This window comes from Sphaeramia orbicularis, chromosome 16 (genome assembly GCF_902148855.1).
Source record: "Sphaeramia orbicularis chromosome 16, fSphaOr1.1, whole genome shotgun sequence".
Taxonomy (NCBI): Eukaryota; Metazoa; Chordata; class Actinopteri; order Kurtiformes; family Apogonidae; genus Sphaeramia; species Sphaeramia orbicularis.
The window spans coordinates 47943200-47963328 of NC_043972.1; the positions used below are offsets into that span (position 1 = coordinate 47943200).

The 20129-nt window shown below is 39.1% G+C and overlaps 1 protein-coding gene across 2 annotated transcripts in view; it reads right to left on the reverse strand.

Moving 5' to 3' along the window:
- Positions 1 to 20129, reverse strand: part of syngap1b (synaptic Ras GTPase activating protein 1b) — a 277859-nt gene that overhangs the window by 61509 nt on the left and 196221 nt on the right. Inside the window, exon 3 of one of the 2 annotated variants that reach the window (XM_030158020.1) lies at positions 10194 to 10285. In XM_030158020.1, the coding sequence (XP_030013880.1) occupies positions 10194 to 10285 (92 nt within the window). Of the gene's footprint in view, positions 1 to 9797; positions 10286 to 20129 lie in introns of both variants that reach the window. The other variant, XM_030158019.1, reaches the window with a different exon arrangement.

Consider the following 20129-nt stretch of genomic DNA (forward strand, 5'->3'; position numbering starts at 1 on the left):
GGAGGAAGGGGAGGATGAGATAGGGAAGGAAGAGGAGGGCGAGGAGGAGGAGGAAGAGGAGGATGAGAAAGGGGAGGATGAGATGGGAGAAAGAGGAGAATGAGGAGGAGGAAGGGGAGGATGAGATGGGGAGGAAGAGGAGAACAAGGAGGAGGAAGAGGAGGAAGGGAAGGATGGGATAGGATAGGGGAGGAAGAGGAGGAGGAAGAGGAGGAAGGGAAGGATGGGATAGGGAAAGACGAGGCAGACGAGGAGGAGGAAGAGGAGGAAGGCGAGGATGAGATAAAGGAGGAAGCGGAGGATGAGGAGGAGGAAGGGAGGATGAGATAGGAAAGGAAGAGGAGGAGGAGGACGAGGGGGAGTAGAGCAACAACAGACAGGTAAACAGATGGAGGAGGAGAGGCAGGATGTGCACGGAGGAAGAGGAGAGGGAGAAGGAAGGGGAAGAGGAGGAAGAGGAGGAAGAGGAGGGAGGAAGCAAAAGGAGGAGGAGAGCAACAACAGACAGGTGAACAGATGAAGGAGGAGAGGCAGGATGTGCACAGAGGAAGAAGAGGAGAGGAGGAGGAGGAAGACGAAGAAGAGGAGAGCAACAACAGGAAGGCAAACAGAGGAGGAGGAGGAGGAGTGGGAGGAGTTGTGAATTGGACAGAGATGGCAGGTGGAGGTAGGTGATAGGTGTGGATGTGGACAAACGTGGACACAGTGGACGGTGATTCCCAGGACATGATGGTTGGAGTTACATGGTTTTACAGCAAAATCAGATGTTGAATGGGACAAATGGGACACAGTGATGCATGATGAGAGAGAACACAAGATCAATTTATCATCAACATGAAATAAAAACATGTGCATTTGTCACAGAGCTGCAGTGTCCCAGCAGCGCCTGTAGTGGGCAGCAGCGAGACATAAAGTCCAACAACAGGAGTGAAGTTTGTCCTGCATTAGTCTCCATATGTGGTTATAAACTGAGCTGGGAGTCGATGACAAATGATGTTGAGACTCAGAAATGATCGATGTGCAGGACGGAAACGGGATCATCAAAGGTTTAACAGTCCAGCGTGGACAGGTGTGTAACGGACCTGTACTGCTTTACAGCGACACTCTGCTCAGAAAGAACGGATAAAAGCTTCACAATTCAGTTATTAATTAGGTTGTACACACTCTTAGTCATTATGTTCCATTTACTGATGATGTCATCGATTACTGAGCTTCATTCGTCTTCATCTGCAGCCTCTAAACCCGTCAGCTCCGTCTGACAGATATTCATACGTTACTACCATTTATCACTAAGTTTCATTTGGATCGTCCAATTAGTGCAAACCAGTTTAGATTAAGCTTTGGCAAAAATTATTCACCTTGACATTTAAAGTCATTCTAGCTCATTAATAAACTGCTGAATATTTTACACTAAACAAACCAAAGACTGAGAAGGTAATATTAAACATAAACCTAAAGCATCAACTGATCAGAAATGTTTAAGAACCAATCCTTTCAATTAATTTAAATAATTCAGATAAAATACGGTTTGATCAGATATGACCCATTTGGATGATCAGTGGCTATAGAGAACATGGAAACACCGTCATCTTCTACAACATTGTACTTTGATAAATGACAGTGAATGGAGACACTTGGTTTATGTTCAGTTATTGATAGATTTTAATGAAAAAAGTCACTTTTTCTTCAGTTTTCTCTGTTTTAACGAAATAACCTTTGAATTTAATCTGAGCTTTTATTAACATTTACATGATCAGTAAAGGACATGCTCTGATATTCTATCTGTTTTGCCCACTTTGAATTTATTTTAAAAATAAGTGTGTCTGGCTCGGAAAAATGAATAATTATGTCTAGAAAATCACTTTGGACCATGTTCAGTGATGTATGACTCAGTTGCTGAAGCGGAACAGTAATTTCAAGCATCTCCAAAATGGAGCCCTTTTAGTGTGATAATGTCTGTAAAACTAAGTCTGGAAGTGTTTTGTATTAATAGTGACATGATTTATTCAACTGGCAAGGAGTTCCATTTAAACAACAAATACTTCTGATCATAATAACAAACATTTGTAAATAAGACATGTTTATGTGATCAGTTGGGATGTTCCATTTACTTCTGCATGTAATGGATAATGTTTAAACCATAGTTTGCCTTAAATTGAACATCTTGATTCTAAAGATTCATATATTTGATGTATAAATATAGTGTCTTTAACATATTTCAAGCAACAGAATCTACAAGGTGGAGAGGAATGTTAATTTAGATTTTAACCCTTTCATGCATGAATTATGAGAACCTTAGTCAAGATTTTTTTCTTGAGTGTTTTTATTCCTCCTTAGGCATAAAAAAAGCAATGTGATTGAGTTTTTGTTTTCTATAGAGTTACAAAAATATCCATGCATTTAATTTTTGAAGTAAAGAAACGTGTTTAAAACCCAATATCAGAAAGTGAAATGAAAACAATGAAATAAAAATATTTTTAATGCTGCTAATCTGATGTCTTCTCACATTTTAACAGATTCTAATGCTAGTAATTACTCACTTCATGGAGATAATATGCAAAAAAAACCTTTTTGTGTAACAAATAACAATTGATTTACGCTAAAACATGTCACTGCAGATCAGGTTTATCAAGAACAGCAAAGTTACAGTAATGGTATGAATGTCAGGGTATAAGATGATGCATAAGTGTCCACTGTGTTGGCTGATATGAAACTAAAACAACAAAACCCATTAATATACAAGAGAACAGCTGTAGAATAACTGTCTGCTGTAGTGACTTATGTATGAAAGGGTTAAAAGTCAAACCTAATGATTTTGTTGTATTTTATTTTCCAACATGATATTTAAATGAGTTCAGGTCAAAGGTCATGTTTGGTTATTATATGGAACTGGATACATATTAAAGGCACTGTGTCAGTAGAACATAAGAAAAATAAGACACAAAAAATTTGAAGTTAGGCTGAGGTTTATTATAAGACTAAGTACTTTTGCTTTATTTGTCATATGATAAACCACTATGTTTAGTATATCTTCTTGTTACATTATTATAAACCTACTTTTAGCGGAATATCAGCAGTTGAATACTGCATTTAAAAACAGATTTTCTTCTCAGATTTGCCTCCCAGAATAAGGATCCTTTTTACAAGTTATAAATAATGATTAAATAATAAATAATAATAAATTATGTTTTAACTGATGAAGGATATAGACAAATGAAGCTATTGATTGAAGCTTTACTTGAGTCACCAGAATAGATAAATGATCTGGTCAAACATGAGTGTGGATTAATAATATCACACAGCGTTTACAACCCAATTAATAATCTGATCATTTTTCATTTATGAATATTTTAAGCAAGTGGTTTTATTGTAAAGCAATACCAACAAGTATGAAATTGCATTTGTATGACAAGCACAAAAAAAAAAAAAAAAAAAAAACGAAACAAAAGAAATACTGAAATCCCTTGAACATTAGTTTTTATAAACCTTAACCACATCGTCATAATGTGCTTTTAAAACTGTAAATGTCAATATTTAAAGGGTTTTTCACACCATTGACCTTTAAACGCTCACTGTGAAAGTAACCATAGAGCTTCAGTTCCTCAAAACATGCATGAAATACAATTGTGAATATTTTTTTCTTCCATTCTTCCAGCCATAGACATTAAATAAACGTCGCTTACTGGACTTCAGGTGCGCTCTGAGGACACAGTAGGACACATTTAATAAATCTAAAGCGTAGCAGTGGTCCTCAGAGGAGATTGACTGGAGAAAATGACACATGGTCATGTGGTGGGAGTCAAACATCTCCAGGATATGACTAAAGACATGGCTCCATCTGCTGGTTCTACACTAATAGACTGCACGACTAAATCTGATTTCATAAGCCGCTCTGTCTGACACTTTAAGTCAAGAAGTTAAAGGAGTGAATGCAGCATAAAAGAAGAAGCTAGAATCACAGAAAAAGCACAACAGAAGTGAATGGAAGGAGGGAACCATCTCCACTGACTACGTTTACATGCACAGACTCCGACACTGTTTCAGGTTATTTCAGGTTCTTTTCATTTCATGTCGTGGTGTCATGGCTGCTTTCTTTCTTTATTTAAAAGCTATAATGCAAGTGGGTTTTAATTGTCTAATACACATTGTTACATTTACCTCGACATCTGGTTTGAAGAAGGATACTCAAAACACGTCTATTTGAGAGAAATCTGAATTAAAACAGGCTTCTTTTTCCTTCTACCCAACTAGAAAAAAGCCACATATTTTTAAATAGAACCAAATTATCCTGCTTTAACCATTTACATACTGATCTCAGTCGAGTCTGATTTGATGTTCAACCACGGTAGAAACATCGCCAACATTTTTGCCTGAAATTTGATGATTTTGTTGAATTAATCCCAAAAAGAACAAGCAATTAAATATTATAATTGTATTCTTTTGTACATGCGATACACACTTGTCTGCTGAGTGTCTGTTGACGTGGATTTTACATTCACAGGTTTTAGGAATGTCGAATTAATCATTTACATAGAAACATTAAACATTGTGATCAAATTGACTCCAAAAAATACTAAAAAAAATCCCTCAAAACCAAAGCTATAAATGGTCATAAATGTTATGTGTTATATGTAATGATTAGTCTTCTTGACATTTTAAGTTTCAATAAAATATCTAAACAAATATGTTCTCATGATTTAATCAAAACAAGAAATGAAACTGCAATAGTTATTGTTTTGAGGAGATTCTTGGTAATATAAATAATTAACAATGAATGGGATGGAAGGATTAAGAAAAACATGTTAGGGTTAGATCCGTAAAAATTATAATAAAAGTCTTTCGACTGATAGACCATAAAGGAAAAAATAGGACCAATATCCCTACATCTCACAAGGCATGTTTTTATCAAGAATCAATACCAAGAGCTGAATTGAATTTGTGAGGTTTTCCAGTTCTGTCTCTATGTTAGAGTCCTGTCGTCCTGATGCAGATCAATCTCCCAATAGAAGTGGGCGGTACTTTCACTGGAGGGGAACTCAGCTGATTAAATGAAAGCCCACATATGACGTCCTATCTGTGCTCAGTAGTATCTATATTGATATCTGTAACCATTTACATATTATAGTCCATCAAAACATGGACCATTATAAGTAAAGGGCAATTTGTAATATTTCATACATTTGTCAAAAATTTTAAAAAATAAAATTTCTCAAAACCATGACCAAACTTTGTAGACATTGTGCCAAGGACGCTACATATAAAATTTGAAAAGAATCCGACCAGTAGTTTAGTCTAAGAAGATGTTTGAAAAAATTGCTGCCAAAGACGACAACGACAACGATGAAGATGATGACGAAGATGAAGATGACACAACGCCTTCATAACAGCTCATAGGTAAATGGCAAGATTTAACCCTATAACGACAAATGTATCATATATGATACATGAGTTTTGAAGCCCTCTACATGATCAGTGTGATATTTTTTTCTTGAAAAACCTGATGTATACAATTAGATACATGCAATAGACGGATAATCCACCAGGGGGAGGAATTCATTCACCAGAGGCCTTTTCAGTGGCACTACAAGATTGGCATTAATGAGGAAGGAGGCAGAACTTTGCCAATTTTGAAAAGGAATTACCAATTTGTTAGACATGTTTGTGTTATATTATGTTTTTGTTTGTTCAAAAATAATAATATTTGAGCATTGAGACCTGATGTATCAAATATGATACAAAATTGAAACTCATACATGGAAAGTGATACTTGAAAAATACATTTTTGGTTGTCCAGAAGGACCAATAAAGGCTCCAGTTTCAAAGAACTGGAATTTTCTGTCGGTGATTTAATGGTTCAGACTTTAAAGGGTTAAACAAGGTGAGCTGAAAAGCTCTGAAAAATATTTGACCTCTTTCTTCTGCAGCCTTTGTCTTTTATTTTATTCTCCATCCTGTGAGTCCACAGTTATTGACAGGAAGCTAAATGAAAAGTTCTGTCTGCATTTCCCATATGACACCACCCCCTTCAGGCCTGTTATATCCAATCAGAGAATCTAAAATACTGATAAATAAACATCATCTCAGGCTCTATGAAAAAAAAAGAGGAAACGCTGTAACTTTGACCGAGTCAAATGAAGGCTTCATTTTCAGAGTGATGAATGGGTTGGTGCTGGCAGTATTGGAGTCTGGAAGCTGTTTTTCATGCTGTGAAGATAAATGTGCAGCAAAACAAGATGGTCTACTTCCAGTGATGGAGGCAGTGTGCAAACAACGGTAGAACTAATGGCCAACGCACACCACCGGCACAAACTTAATAAGACAACAATCTATCCTTTAAGCCCTTTTATGTGCACATTGGATTCCCTGTGATTGAGTTTGTGTCGACATGAATAAAACAGTAAAGGGATTATTTGCGTCTGCAGACAGGACATGTTTGGCTCCTCTGGCTCTGATTGAGTTTATCTCTGATCCTAGTGGAACAGTGACAGCCCAGGTTTTGTACTGTTTGTCATTTTAGGACATTAAGACGTACCTACAGTATACAACTGAGTGTGAGAACAAACAATCATCAGAAAACAAACTGACAGCAGATGGTTCTCTGTTATTGTACGTGGATGTGATTCAAGGATTAAAAGCACCAAATTGAGGGAGATGTTCTTATCATATAAATGTACTCTTGTCAGTTTTATTTAATGACATCCTCGGTGTTCTCCTGGATAACATCACTTCTATGTAATGGCCTATTTTTCCTCAGTGGAATAAGGAATCAGGCCTTTATCCACTCCAGAGTTGAGACAGCTGATATCAACATTTGTCAATTGTTTTACCAAAACTATCTCTTCAGATCATTTTTAGGGAAGAATGGGCCGAGGATCTGAACTCAGGGCCGTCGTTAGAACTGTGGGAGGAGGTCATGTCCCAAAATTCACGTTGTAGACTACTTCAATGCAAAGTCATACATGGACTAAATAACTCCAAAGTAAAGTTGAATCAGATTTTTCCATCTGTATCTCCTCAATGCGACAGGTGCCATTCTTCAAATGGATCTTTGGCACATCCTTTGTGGTTCTGTTCAGTGTTACATAACGACTACGAGGGCCGTTCAATAAGTTCATGGCCTCACCCAGAACAGAACAACACAGACTGATAATTTATATTTTATTTTTCAACATAATCTCCATTTACAGCAATGCACTTGGTCCATCGATGTTCAAGCATCACTATCCCATCACCAAAGAATGTAACATCCTGTATTATAACAACCAGTATTTCTGGGTGAGGCCATGAACTTATTGAACAGCCCTCGTAGACCACTGTTTCTGACTGGTTTTCAAAAGCTTATTCCTGCTACATCCAGCCTAACCATGACCTGGCCGTCTTTGGATGTTCCACAGTCTCTCTGGATCTGTCATGAGACCTAAGGGATGCCCTACATTTGGGAATGATGATCGTTTTAAACAGTGGCTCATGGACATGCTACATTCAATGTCATTCAATGATGACAGGGAAAACAAATCTGAGACTTTGGGGACCCTTCTCGTCTCACTGTCAAATTATTTACCCCCTATAAGTCTTGTTTTATGTGTCATTTAAAGGTGGGATAGGAGATCTTGAAAAAACAGTTCGAAAAAGCTACATTTTGAAAATACACAATTCAAAAGTCCAAACCCCTTTCTTTAGACATCCCCCCAAAGCCATGCCTCCAGAGTACCAGAACGGGCAATGCTTGTTCCCGAGGGTTCACGAGTGCTGCACAGCATCAATTTGCCCGGCACTGACCATAACCCCGGTCTTGGCTCTGGCTCGTGGATCCATGTCTACCTCATTCAGTCTCCTCCAACACCCCCGCTCTTACAGAACAGCCCCAGTTCATACCTATCTGGCTAACGTTACATTTCCTACTGATTTATTTTAGTGACAAAACAGTTTGCTAGTGAACTTTCCATCCTAATATAACTAACATAGCCAAGCTCTGGCTCTGGCTTCATTTCCTGTACTAGTGGTCCAAGCCTATGACAATGCATGATTCAGGCCTGAAGAGGGGTATGTGCAGAGGGGGGAGGGGGGAGGGACAAATGGCAGTTGAGTTTGATAGACATACAGGGGTTGGACAAAATAATGGAAACACCTTCACCTCAAGATGATAATGCCCCAATCCATACAGCTAGAATTGTTAAAGAATGGCATGAGGAACATTCTAATGAAGTTGAGCATCTCGTATGGCCGGCACAGTCCCCAGACCTCAACATTATTGACCATTTATGGGCAGTTTTAGAGATTCAAGTAAGACGTCGATTTCCACCGCCATCATCTCTAAAAGAGTTGGAGGGTATTCTAACTGAAGAATGGCTTAAAATTCCTTTGGAAACAATTCACAAGTTGTATGAATCAATACCTCGGAGAACTGAGGCTGTAATTGCCGCAAAAGGCGGACCTACACCATATTAAATTATATTTTGTTGATTTTTTAAGGTGTTTCCATTATTTTGTCCAACCCCTGTATCACCATTCAATCATTTCGATGGGGCGGTTAAAATGATTGGATGGTGTTTTTTCAGTCCTGTCCGTTCCACAGGTGACTAAATTTTTAGAGCATTTAATTAATTGGTTGTAATCGGGTTGTGAAGGAGATTTTAAGCAATATAGTAAAAAAAATGCTGCAGGAAAACATCTCCTACCCCACCTTTGACCGACCCCTGGGATGTTTGTACAGAGAGAATTTGAGTGTGTCTATGTATTTCAATAAGTTTTGCAGCCATTTTATATACTTATTATTTACTTTACTTTAAAATACTTATGTGGTTATGTTTGTGAATGTATGTGTGTGTGTTTTTTCTTTATTTTGTGTTATTTCATTATTCTGCATATATGTAAGGGTGTTTGTGTTGGTGTTTGTTCAATGTTATTATACTGAAAAACCTTAAATCTTTTTTTTTTTTTTAAAGAATCAGGCCTTTATCAACATAAACGCTTGCCTCACTTTTTTCACATTAATGCCCTTTACACTGATGTAGAACTGAACAAACACTATCTTGATTATTCTGACCTCTCACTTGCATGGAAACAGCATTTTAAAACACTTGAAAATGCCTTTCAAAAACCTATGCATATCCATATGGACAATTAAATCAGAGTTTAGGGAACAATGATGTTACAACCTATTTTCACACAAGCTCACTGTTATTTAGTGTGTTGACAATGCTACAGGACACAGTGATTATAGCTAATTTGTATTTACATTTAGTCCTGCGTTCACTAAAACATAAAATCCTCCAAATCTGCTGAGAATCAGAGCTGGAGGAGAGTCTGAGCCTTGGGAACTAGGGGCCACATTTGTCCAAATGATCCAAAATTGACCTGGACTCTAAAAATTAATGGTTTTAATGTACTGAACACTTTGTGCAAGGTTGAGTCTTTTGCTTCAGCTTTCCATTAGTGGCACCTGAAGCAAGAAGTTAAAGGCATATAATTGGATGATTCTCAATAGAATTCATCTGTTGAGTCATTGGAACTTGTACCTTTGACTTTTTTATCAAACCACAGTTTCTTTTCAGATGCAACTGCTTAGGTTTTAGGCTGATGAATCATAGGAATGCAACAACTGTCTGTCAGTACGAAAACTTTTCCTTTTCGAACACTGACACCTGAAATAACCCCTTTGATTTGAACTCTAGTTTGGCGTTGGATCAACTCCTGAGCCACAGACTGAATAGATGGCTTTTATTTGGTGTGTTTTTATTTGCCGTGTATGTAAACGTAGCCAGTGTCTCTGCTTCAGCCATGTTTGTGTCACGTACCTCGACAGGGGGCAGTGGTGCAATAAACGCTCCTCCCGCCACTGGACTCGAACCGGCAGCCCTCCAGTCTCCGCCCCAGTATGAGGAGAGGGGGGAGGAGGAGGAGGCGGCAGGCGAGTGGGGCAGGGTGAAGGACAGGGAGGGGGACAGAGGCAGTGAGCGGGGCAGGGGGGGCGTGCTGGACCCCATCTTAGAGCCCTTTAGCTGCTGCTGCTCCTGGTACAAGGTGAGGGAGGAGGAGGGGGATACGGCCAAAGACAGGGGGTAAGGATGGGGAGGGGTGCCACTGGCCCGACGGCCACAGGTGTGAGAGGGGCCTAGGGTGGGAGGGGGGAGGAGGGACAGCGAGAGGGACGGAGGCAGTGAGCGAGGCCGGGTACAGGGGGGGTTACTCACGGATTGTCGGAAGGGTTGAAGGGGGGCAGTGGGAGGGACCTCCATGCTGGGCTGCTTCCCAGTGGCTATGCTCTTCCGCCGGGCACGATGATCTGAGAAGGAAAGAAAGAAAACGGGGGGGGGGGGGGGGGGGGGTCAACAGGTGAGACAGGTATACCATTGAAGGCACTGAAGGCAAAATGAGACCAGACGAAACACACAGAGACGAAGCTATAGTGGAAATAAATACCTACGGGAGACAAGTTATTGGCTGAAGGTATGAAAGAATATGAGAGATAGATGGAGGTCAAAGGTCAGTGAGGCAGAAATAAAACCGTTCAGGTCACAGACATTCACCGTTACTGTTCCTGCCACTCCCTTGGTGTTGGGGAATGAGGTGAGGGACTACAGAGATGAATTTTCTGTCTAGATGAGGTGAATGTTAACAGTGGACGGTGATGGGAGGCGAGACAGTCACATGGATTTATACAAGACACAGCATTAAACAAACAAAGCACTTATTGACTCCAGTCTTCTGTTAGTGCTTAATGCACTGAACCGGTGAGGGACAAAAACCTGTCCTACATTTGATAGATGATGGAGAGAGTGGAAATGTAAAGGGAGAGTCCAAAAGAAACACCAAAGGCACCAGGTACGACCTGGTTAACCTCCCTGAACACCACAACAATACACTCTAAAATAAGACCTGGATGCAGTCACGTGTGGGGTTCTAGACTGACATTATGAAACCTGGAATTTGGCATTTTACTGTCATCTTGGCTGTGGAAGTGGGAGAAAAGATGGGTGAAACATGTTAATCTAATACTACTAATTTACTGAAAACACACCCTGTACTGCTGATGAATGGTACGTTCCATTTGATCTGAGTCAAAACTTTCCCTGTTGAAAATTTCTAGCAGAAAACTGCATAAAGTTGGATTTCCATCTCGAACAGTGATACTGTCTTCATTATTCAATATAGATGCTCTGTGCATCAACAGTAGTGGAATACATTAGTAATAAACTGTTAATTTGCTCATCTTTGCTAACCCATAACACTCTCCAACATCATCCAACATGGATGTACAAAATGCTGCATAATGTATCGCTATCAACTATTCTGTCTGACAGGATGTAGTCTGTAGTCATTTTCGGGTGGTGCTTTTGGAATTGTCCCTATGCCTTGCAAACTAGAGATACAATCCAGAGGGATATTGTTGTTTTTTTTTTTTTTTACCAGAACTGCATCCAACACTTGCATAGTGTGTTCTACCCACGTGAGCCTCATCAACTGGTTTTCCTAATACAGTTTGTGGTTAACTTGGCTGGTACTGGTGTTTCTATTGGTTTTCAAAGCTGTTGAGCTCCAATTCCAACTTCCAGAATAAATAGTAGACAGGTTCCATCCTCACAGGCTGGTGTGATTAACAGAAATCTACATGAAAAGTCAAACAAAACCCTCATCCAGTCGTGTTAATGTAACTTTTTAACCACAGTTACAGTAGAGCTGAGGGCAAAAGAGAACTTGTTATTCAGTAAGTCTGACTCAGTTGGAAAGGACACCTGTCAATCAACACCTACGTGGCACAAGCCAAAGCACTCCATTAAGCATCTTATAGAATTTCTTAATAGATTTTTTTAATTTTTATTATTATTTTTATTAAAGACCACCTAATGACCATAACAACTTCTGGAAAGAGCTGACTCATTAACTTGGTATTTCTTGTTTGAGAAAAAGTTTCCCTTTCATAATGGAGGTCAGTTGTCACTGTCAGAAGGGTGGACTTCTAGATCCGCTTCAATTATAAACCACAGTTGCCTCCTCTTTAACACAACATATTAATTCATCAAACAAAGTACTGATGAACGTGTCCATTAGGGCATGTTTTTCATGTTTTCCACTTTCCTGCTGACCTTAAACTCAGTTAAATGTCAGTTTGTCTTTGCATCAGTGTCTTTCATCAAACACATAGGACTGTTACTCAACATATAAAACAGCAGAACAGCTGTGAGCTCGATGTTTCCAGACTAAAAGTACAACGATGAAGGTAATGTCACAAATCTCCCTCTGGATTCACGTCAAAAGAACAAAATATAAAGATCTGACATGGCGCTGTGGAAAAGAGAAGTCATTTTTCTAATCTCCTTTGTTGAGCTATGGGCTAAAGCAGTTGAGTTTCATCTGAGGAAATCTGAACGATGATCAGTAATAACAGCTGTCAATCACAGACTCAATGAGCCACCAAAACCTCCAGTCACATGATAGATTCACCCTGAAAACTCTGAGTCCAGAGGGGCAGAAGTTTAGTTTCCTCTCAGACCACTTGAATTCCAATACACAGAGAATAATTATGGGAATCTGTCTTGTTGTGCCAAAGTATTAAATGCTGCACCTTTAACAGATGTTAAACAAAACATTAACGACTAATAATTTCATTCATCTCCATAAACTGTGGAAGATCACGTAACATGACTAAAAAAAGTGAGACTAGGGCCCAATCCCAGTTCACCCCTTGGCCCCTCCCCCTTGTCCCTCCCCCTCCATTTTTGCACACTCATGAAAAGGGGTAAGGGTGTTCTGATTCTCAATGAGTCGGAGGGGAAGGGCTAAGGCAGAGGGCTGTTTGGCCCCCGAAACATAGATTTTTAAGGCCCATGCAACAAACGAGAAATCTCCCATAATTCTGTTCGAATCATCGACAGGATGGAGGAAAACACAGCCTAAAGATGCAGCAGTGTGATAAAAGAAACACACAAATGTACGTATTTTCTTCATAAAGAAGTTAATCATTTGATCAACTGTTTAATGCTGTTTCAATGCGTTACAGATCGCATTTCTGCGGTTTGTGGTTGATAGCCGCAAAAAGATGCCCAAAGCCCATGCAATAGAGATGGTTACATCCAGGGTGCGATTTGTCCAAAAAACAGAGGAGGGGGGGGGTGTTTGCTTTTTTGTTTTTGTTGTAGTGTCAGTGTGTGTTTGTGGGGAGGGGGGCAGTTATAAATGTGGGGGTGCAGTCCATAACTAACATAACTAATGCTGGCGTGAAACAAAAGTGAAACTTTACATACTTTCAACGTCCAACTCCCGGTTCTATTCCTCTATTATTCAGTGGACATTACACGAAATTTTCACAACTTCTGACCTGTATCCACTGGACACACAAATGCTGGGCCCCATATATTTGTCACGTTTACGCCCCCCCCCCCCTTTATGGTGCCCCACTGCATGAGGACGTTTGTGAATTCTGAGACTGCCAACAGTTCGGTTCAGGTGAACATTAGTGCCAGTAGTGTAGGATATAGATGTAAGAAAACTGTCACAGCCTGCCTGTTATTTGCATTGGTTGGTTGTTGTGCCCCCCCTCTCTGAGAATGAAATTCATTGAGCAGAAGAAGGGATGAAAAAACCAGAAGTGGGATTGATTTCCCCCATCCCCCCCTACAAATCGCACCCTGGTTACAGCTCATGATGGCATGGGGAATTCTTTCGTAAACAAAGTTGTCTCATCTGTTAATAGCGGCATCGATGACTGTTGATGACGTAACTGGTTTTGAAGGGTTGTCTCATTTCATAGTGGAATGTTTCAACCCCTAACCTTTGCAACTCTGTTTCAAGGGGTAGTGCCAAGTGCAAGCGCCAAGGGGTAGGGGTAAGGGGGAGGGACCACAGGGTGAATTGGGACTGGGCCTAGGATTGGTTAGGATAGATGTTAGTCAGTTCCTCAAATGTAAAGTGCTTTTACAACAAACTGACCTTGCTTGATTCTGTTGCCTATATGGAAGCGATGCATGAAAGAGTTTCTTGACATTTTAGTGCATCAGTATCCCAGTTGATAGTCTATCTTTGGGGTATCATCTATTATGAGTTGTTTATTCCAGTTTTTAAAAACCTGGATACGTTAACTATATAGAACTCCGACAGAAATCAGGACACTGCAGCATTCAAGTATCTGAGCCAATTTACCAAAAGTGTTCAGCTTCAACTTAAGAACAGAAAACAAAGTCATATAATGAGGAGAGTTGATATAGTTGTGTCTTCATTTTGTACAAAGATACTACCTTCAGGAACCAGTAGTGTTCAATGAAACAGGGACCAGAACAGGTCTAAAGAAGAAAATTATTGCATGTAAATCCACATTTTTTAAAACCATGTACTGTGTTTTCCAGTCAGTGTTTTCTATTTCAACATGACGGATACCTCATCTCAGCTTATATGCACAGATAAATCTACAAATTAAGGTTAAGATACAGAATTAAACTCTATTTGTGTGATTCATTTCAATCCATATCAATGTTAGTTTCTCAATGCTTTTTTATATAAAGCTTACTTTTCATTCAACAGGGGCATGTACTGAATGTAAGGTGATTTTAAACTAAGACTGATGTGAGTTTTAGTGCTGAGTGGAATGGAATGGAATGGAATGGAACGGAATGGGATTGAATGACCACTGTCTGAAACCCATGACCTTTCAGCACTAGAACAGACAGAAAAATACCGATGATCTGACAAACATATTGACTTATACATCAGACTGGGTTTATAGAACAAGATTATGCAATTTGTTTGCCTCACAGCATAATTGCCTAAGTCATACACTATATGGACAAAAGTATTGGGACACGTTGAATTCAGGTGTTTCTTTTCTAAAAGGGGTCTGGGATACAGAACAATAATGACAAATGTCATAATATAGTTTCATATTAGGATAAATATCACTACATTTCTTTGTCTAGTTTTGTTTAAATTGTTATCTTTGCTTCCAAAATGCCTCAGAGATGTTTTTTTTTTTTTTTACTTAATTTCTCTCAGTAATGATTTATTTTATTTTACTTATTCATTACCATAAATTTGAATGTTCTACCTCTAAATCTACAGAATATTTTTCATGCTCTGACTGTAAATAATAATTTTCTACCACAACTAACCAGCTACTTTCTTCACATGTCTCATTCAACTTAAAAAGGAAATATTGGTGCTTATAAACTATATAAACCTAAATATTGGAACACCTCATGGCTACATTAATATTAACAATCGATATTACAATATAAATATATATTTTGACATTTGTCATTGTTTTGTATCCCTGATCCCTGTTAGAAAAGAAACATCTGAATTCAATGTGTCCCAATACTTTTGTCTATATAGTGCATGCTTTAGGCAATTATGCTATGAGGCTAACAATATGTACAAGACTATATAAAAAGAATTACAAAAGTATGACTGGGGCTTTTGACTGGACGTCTTCCATCACAGTCAGTTATGAGACGTCAACAGTGTCTCCATCAGCCAAGGACCAAATGACCCATAGTCTATTAAAGATGGGGTGTCCACCCATGTCCAACTTGCTCAGGTTATCAGAGTCAGGTCTTTAAACTAAACCAGGGCATCATGTCTGCACTACTTCCTCAGGATGGTTGGAAGGATGGTAACTGATGTGAATGTGTTACGTTTGTTTTCTCTGATCTTGAGCCTATTTTTCCTTCATTTGTGCTTCTATCAATAAGCTGCTTTCTAATGATCATACTGTCTGTGCTGTGAACACTCTGGCCTCACCGTCTTCATGACAATACTCATTCATACGATGCCCTCATTCCTTACCTTTACCCTCACAAATGACATAAACTCACAACCTGAACCCTATAAACCAAAGCATGTAAGGCTGTTCAGATCAGGTAAGTGTCCTCTGGAGGACAAAAATACTAGAGTATGTCCCTTAGAGAAACATATATAAGATTTCCATCTGATTAAGGATATGAAAAGTGAGAATTTGTTCCATACTGGATTTTAATGAAGAACAAAATGCAATAAAAATGATTAATGCTGGCATGATTTTCTAACCGGAGCTGATCACTAAACATTCAACGAAAGGGTCTCACACTAAAAATCAGTCAAGAATTGATAAGGAAGAAAATTAATAATGGCATTGAGATGAATAAAATCTTATCTATAGAGACATAACACAGACTTAGTTATTTCATTAAGAATTTATGGACTGAGGACATGAATAATAAGCATCACAAAAAAGCAAAATACTACAAATTATTGGTATAAAAACCGTTCACACTGGCAGGAATGCAGCCATAACATGTTCATAAAAAAGCCCCCCAAAAACTTGAAATAGAAATGAAGAGGATGATTGAAATATGGACTTATGAGGCATTAGATATATGTGTGTCTGTATGCATATTGATGTTCACTGAAACGTGTGTATGCTAATACACATACTGATATTATAAATATTTTATTTTATTCACCATAGATCTTATTGGGGCTGGGAAGAGGGGAGTTAGAAGAGGTTTTTTTTTTTTTTTTTTAGTTTGTTTTTTGTTTTTTTTTGGAGTGTTATATTGTTGTGTTTAGGATTGTACGTTCATTAAAATGGAAAATCAATAAAATGTATTTGAAAAAAAAAAATTCCTTCCTGTCCATGATGATGATCTTGTCTACATCTCATTTTATTTTCTTCCATATTAAACCACATTAGCTCTTCCTTACCCTGACCTCCACAATATTTAGAGATGCCTCAGCCTTTATGTTTTATTTTACATTTTCTGATAAAGATGAATAGATAGATGAGAGGCTATCGTTACTTAATAGAGAAAAAACTCTGACTTATTTGTCTGGTTTCAGCGTCTTTAAATCTTCCGTCTTTAAATCACACTCATCGTGGCGGTGGTGCTAAATGCAGGATGCAGTGACAGTTTGCTAAACAGTGCTGGAAGTAAAGGTGTTTTGACAGACACTTGCAGGTGAAGAAGTGAGTCGTGGTATTAAAATGACTAAACCCCTCGAAAGAAAACCAGCTGCTCTGCATCATTTCTGTAGATCAAAGAAACCTGGCTGACACCGAGGATTATGGGTACTGCCTTCTTCAGTTCTGGACTGTGGAAATGACAATATTTGATTTATATTCTGTATTATTGTATTTCAGTTATGTTTAAATTATTGAGCTGTAAATTGATTATTCAAGAGAATCTGATACAGTTTATCTATTTTTCTGTTATCAGAACCTATTTATATTTATTAAACCAATTAACTGGATTGACTGTGGGTCCTCAAACACTGACTAGTGCGTGGATTTTCTCGTTGACCCAGATGATTTTGGGACAACTCTACTCTTTCTTCCTCAGATGTTACACTGTGCATTCAGGTCAAAGTCCCCATTAGAATAGAAGAACAAAGAACACACACCTCCCGTCTCCCACACAGATACTTTGCATAATTCAGAGTGCATTTATTCCTCCACCGCTCTGCAAACCCTCGTCTTTCTCATTTCCTTCCTCCTTGTTTTCACATCGTCCTCTCTCTTCCTCCTATCTGATTCCGATGTCATCTAGAACCTTCTATTTTCCTCATACTCACTTTTATCTGTATCTGCTTTTATCCTCCTCTCCATTCCATCTTTCATTTAACTGTCTGAATGATCATCTTTTTTTCTCTGTGACTCTGCGTCTGTCTGCAGTCCGAACATTTTCCAGCCCACGCAACAAAGGGGAGAGAGAGAGAGAAATGACAGGGAAAGGTGTTTGTCATCCAGCCCAGACTTCAAACCATGCCAGTGTCTCTTTTTGCCTAAAACTGTGCCCTAAAAGTTCCAGATACAACAAACTCTAAATGACTCCTGGATCGATTTAAAGTTCAATCTGAGAAACTGAGACCTTACATGAAAAGGTTTCTGACAAACTACTGGAGAGGGGAAAAACTCCACCTGGAGCTCCACTAAAAGGTGTTAAAAGTCCTGTCGAAAGATGATTATACTTTTATGGAAAGTAAGTTCATTTTGATCAGTTCTAAAATGGGTTATGTAATAGGATTGCATAATAGCAGAGCTTTTTTTAATTACAAAACGAAGCCTACGCTTGTAGGATGATTGACGCAAAGTGACAAGAAATGGCACCATTTGGAGCATTCAGAAAGTGCAATTAACTTAAGTCTTTAATTAACTAAAATGTGCAGCTGCAGTTACAGCCAGTCAGAACAATGAAATAAAAGGAGCTATGAGCCTGATCTGACCATAAAAATACAGCTCCATGGATTAAAACAACCTCTGTCTATGGATGACTACATATCCCAGGTGGTCGTGTTGTGAAGAGTAAGTGACAAGACAGAGCGAGTTGGAAAAGGACTTTAACGATTTTAAAGAACACATTCAGCAGACGATGACCATCTCACCCTAGGCAGCAAGTTTTAGGCTCTTTCAAAGTCTTATTCCAAATGTGCCGCTCTGGTTGGGGTCATGTGATCAGGCAGGTTGGTGCTCTCCACCGTGGAACACTGGTCATGTTTTGTGAAACATTGATGCTCATGTGCAGCACCAGCAGCACCTAGATCTGCAACGCACAGACTGTTCAAACAAGATACATCCAGTGGTGTAGTCCAGGATATATGGCAGTATATGGAGTATACCTACTTATTTTTCAGTCAGCATTGCGTATACCCACTTCTAAATCCCCCTAATGTGCACCATTCAGTAGTATCTGAGCCAAACTGCCCATGTCTTCCCCTAGAATGGTGAAGCTTTGACCCGCCCTACTCTGCCTCTAATTGGCTAGTACTCGGTACCTTCACTGATTAGATTGGTTAACTTTAGGCATGAGGACTGATGAGCCAATCAGAGGCAGAGTAGGGTGGGTCATGCCAAGGAAAATCCTGCTAATTAGTGCTGGCCATCTCTGGAACCTGACTGGACACCTCAGATGCCAGTGCCACCCCAGTTGATTGACAGGTCACTGCACGTCTCATTGAAAGATTTATGATTATTACCTCTGCCAAGGAACGGCAGAGGTTATGTTGTCATCGGAGTTTGTCTGTCTGTCTGTTTTTCTGTTAGCAAGATAACTCAAAAAGTTATGAGCGGATTTGAATGAAATTTCAGGAAATGTTGATACTGGCACAAGGAACAAATGGTTAAATTTTGGTGGTGATCAGGGGGTGTGGGGGGGACTGATCTGTCTTGGTGGAGGTCTGCGCTTTCCGAGTGCTTTTCTAGTTGGAAACAAGAAAGGCAGAATAAACGTCTTTCAAATGAGTGACACATATCAAGAGAACCTATTTTCATGGAATACATAATTCTGAGGTAAATTTTAAGGTGGTTTCCAAATGAGTCACTGTTTTAAACAGCTGGCCATATGACTGCACATACAGATTTTGTCACCAATAGTTAAACTGTGTGAGTAGGCTAACGTTATGAAAGGCTAACGTTATCCTATGTTTGCCTCATGTTGAATACATTTACATTCATGCAGCTGCTTGTGTGACCAGTAAAACCTACGAACTGCTCATGATCAAGTCATGATAATTTTGAGAGTACACCCACTTCTCCAGGGACCACTACACCACTGGATACATGAACCAAAACCTCACATTTCCAATAAGTCAGTCTTATAACCAACTTTATGACAAAGCTAACAGTAGCTAGTGAGAGAATCTAATGCATGTTTTCATTGCAATAATGGAGTGACAGGTGAGAGGTATTCAGTTACAGATGCAACTTCATGTCTAGATGCCACTAAAGGTTACACACAGCTTTCATTTCTGGCATTCTCAGACCCTTATTGAAAAAAACTATATTGAATCATTTAACAAACTGTTCTGTACAGCACTATCTTGACTTTATGCATCCACTGATTTGTGTAGTGTGTGCTGCAGCCTGTAGGGGCGCCAACTCCTGCTACACACACTCATATGTCACCAACTACTAGGTGTTAACTATGAGGGTATGGGGGGGGGCGGGGTTCACCCACTTATTGGAGCACAGAGCATGTGCATGTTATCTTCACTGCAGTGGCACAGGGTTGAATAGAACCTGGACATTTCTTCTTTTAGGTAAAAAGACCAAAAACCGACAGAAAAGACCATTTGTAACAGAAGAAAATGGGTCGTATCCTATACTCCCAAAGATGAGTTTACTATCTTATGTGACCGAAAGAAGCAGCAACCCCCTCCATCTA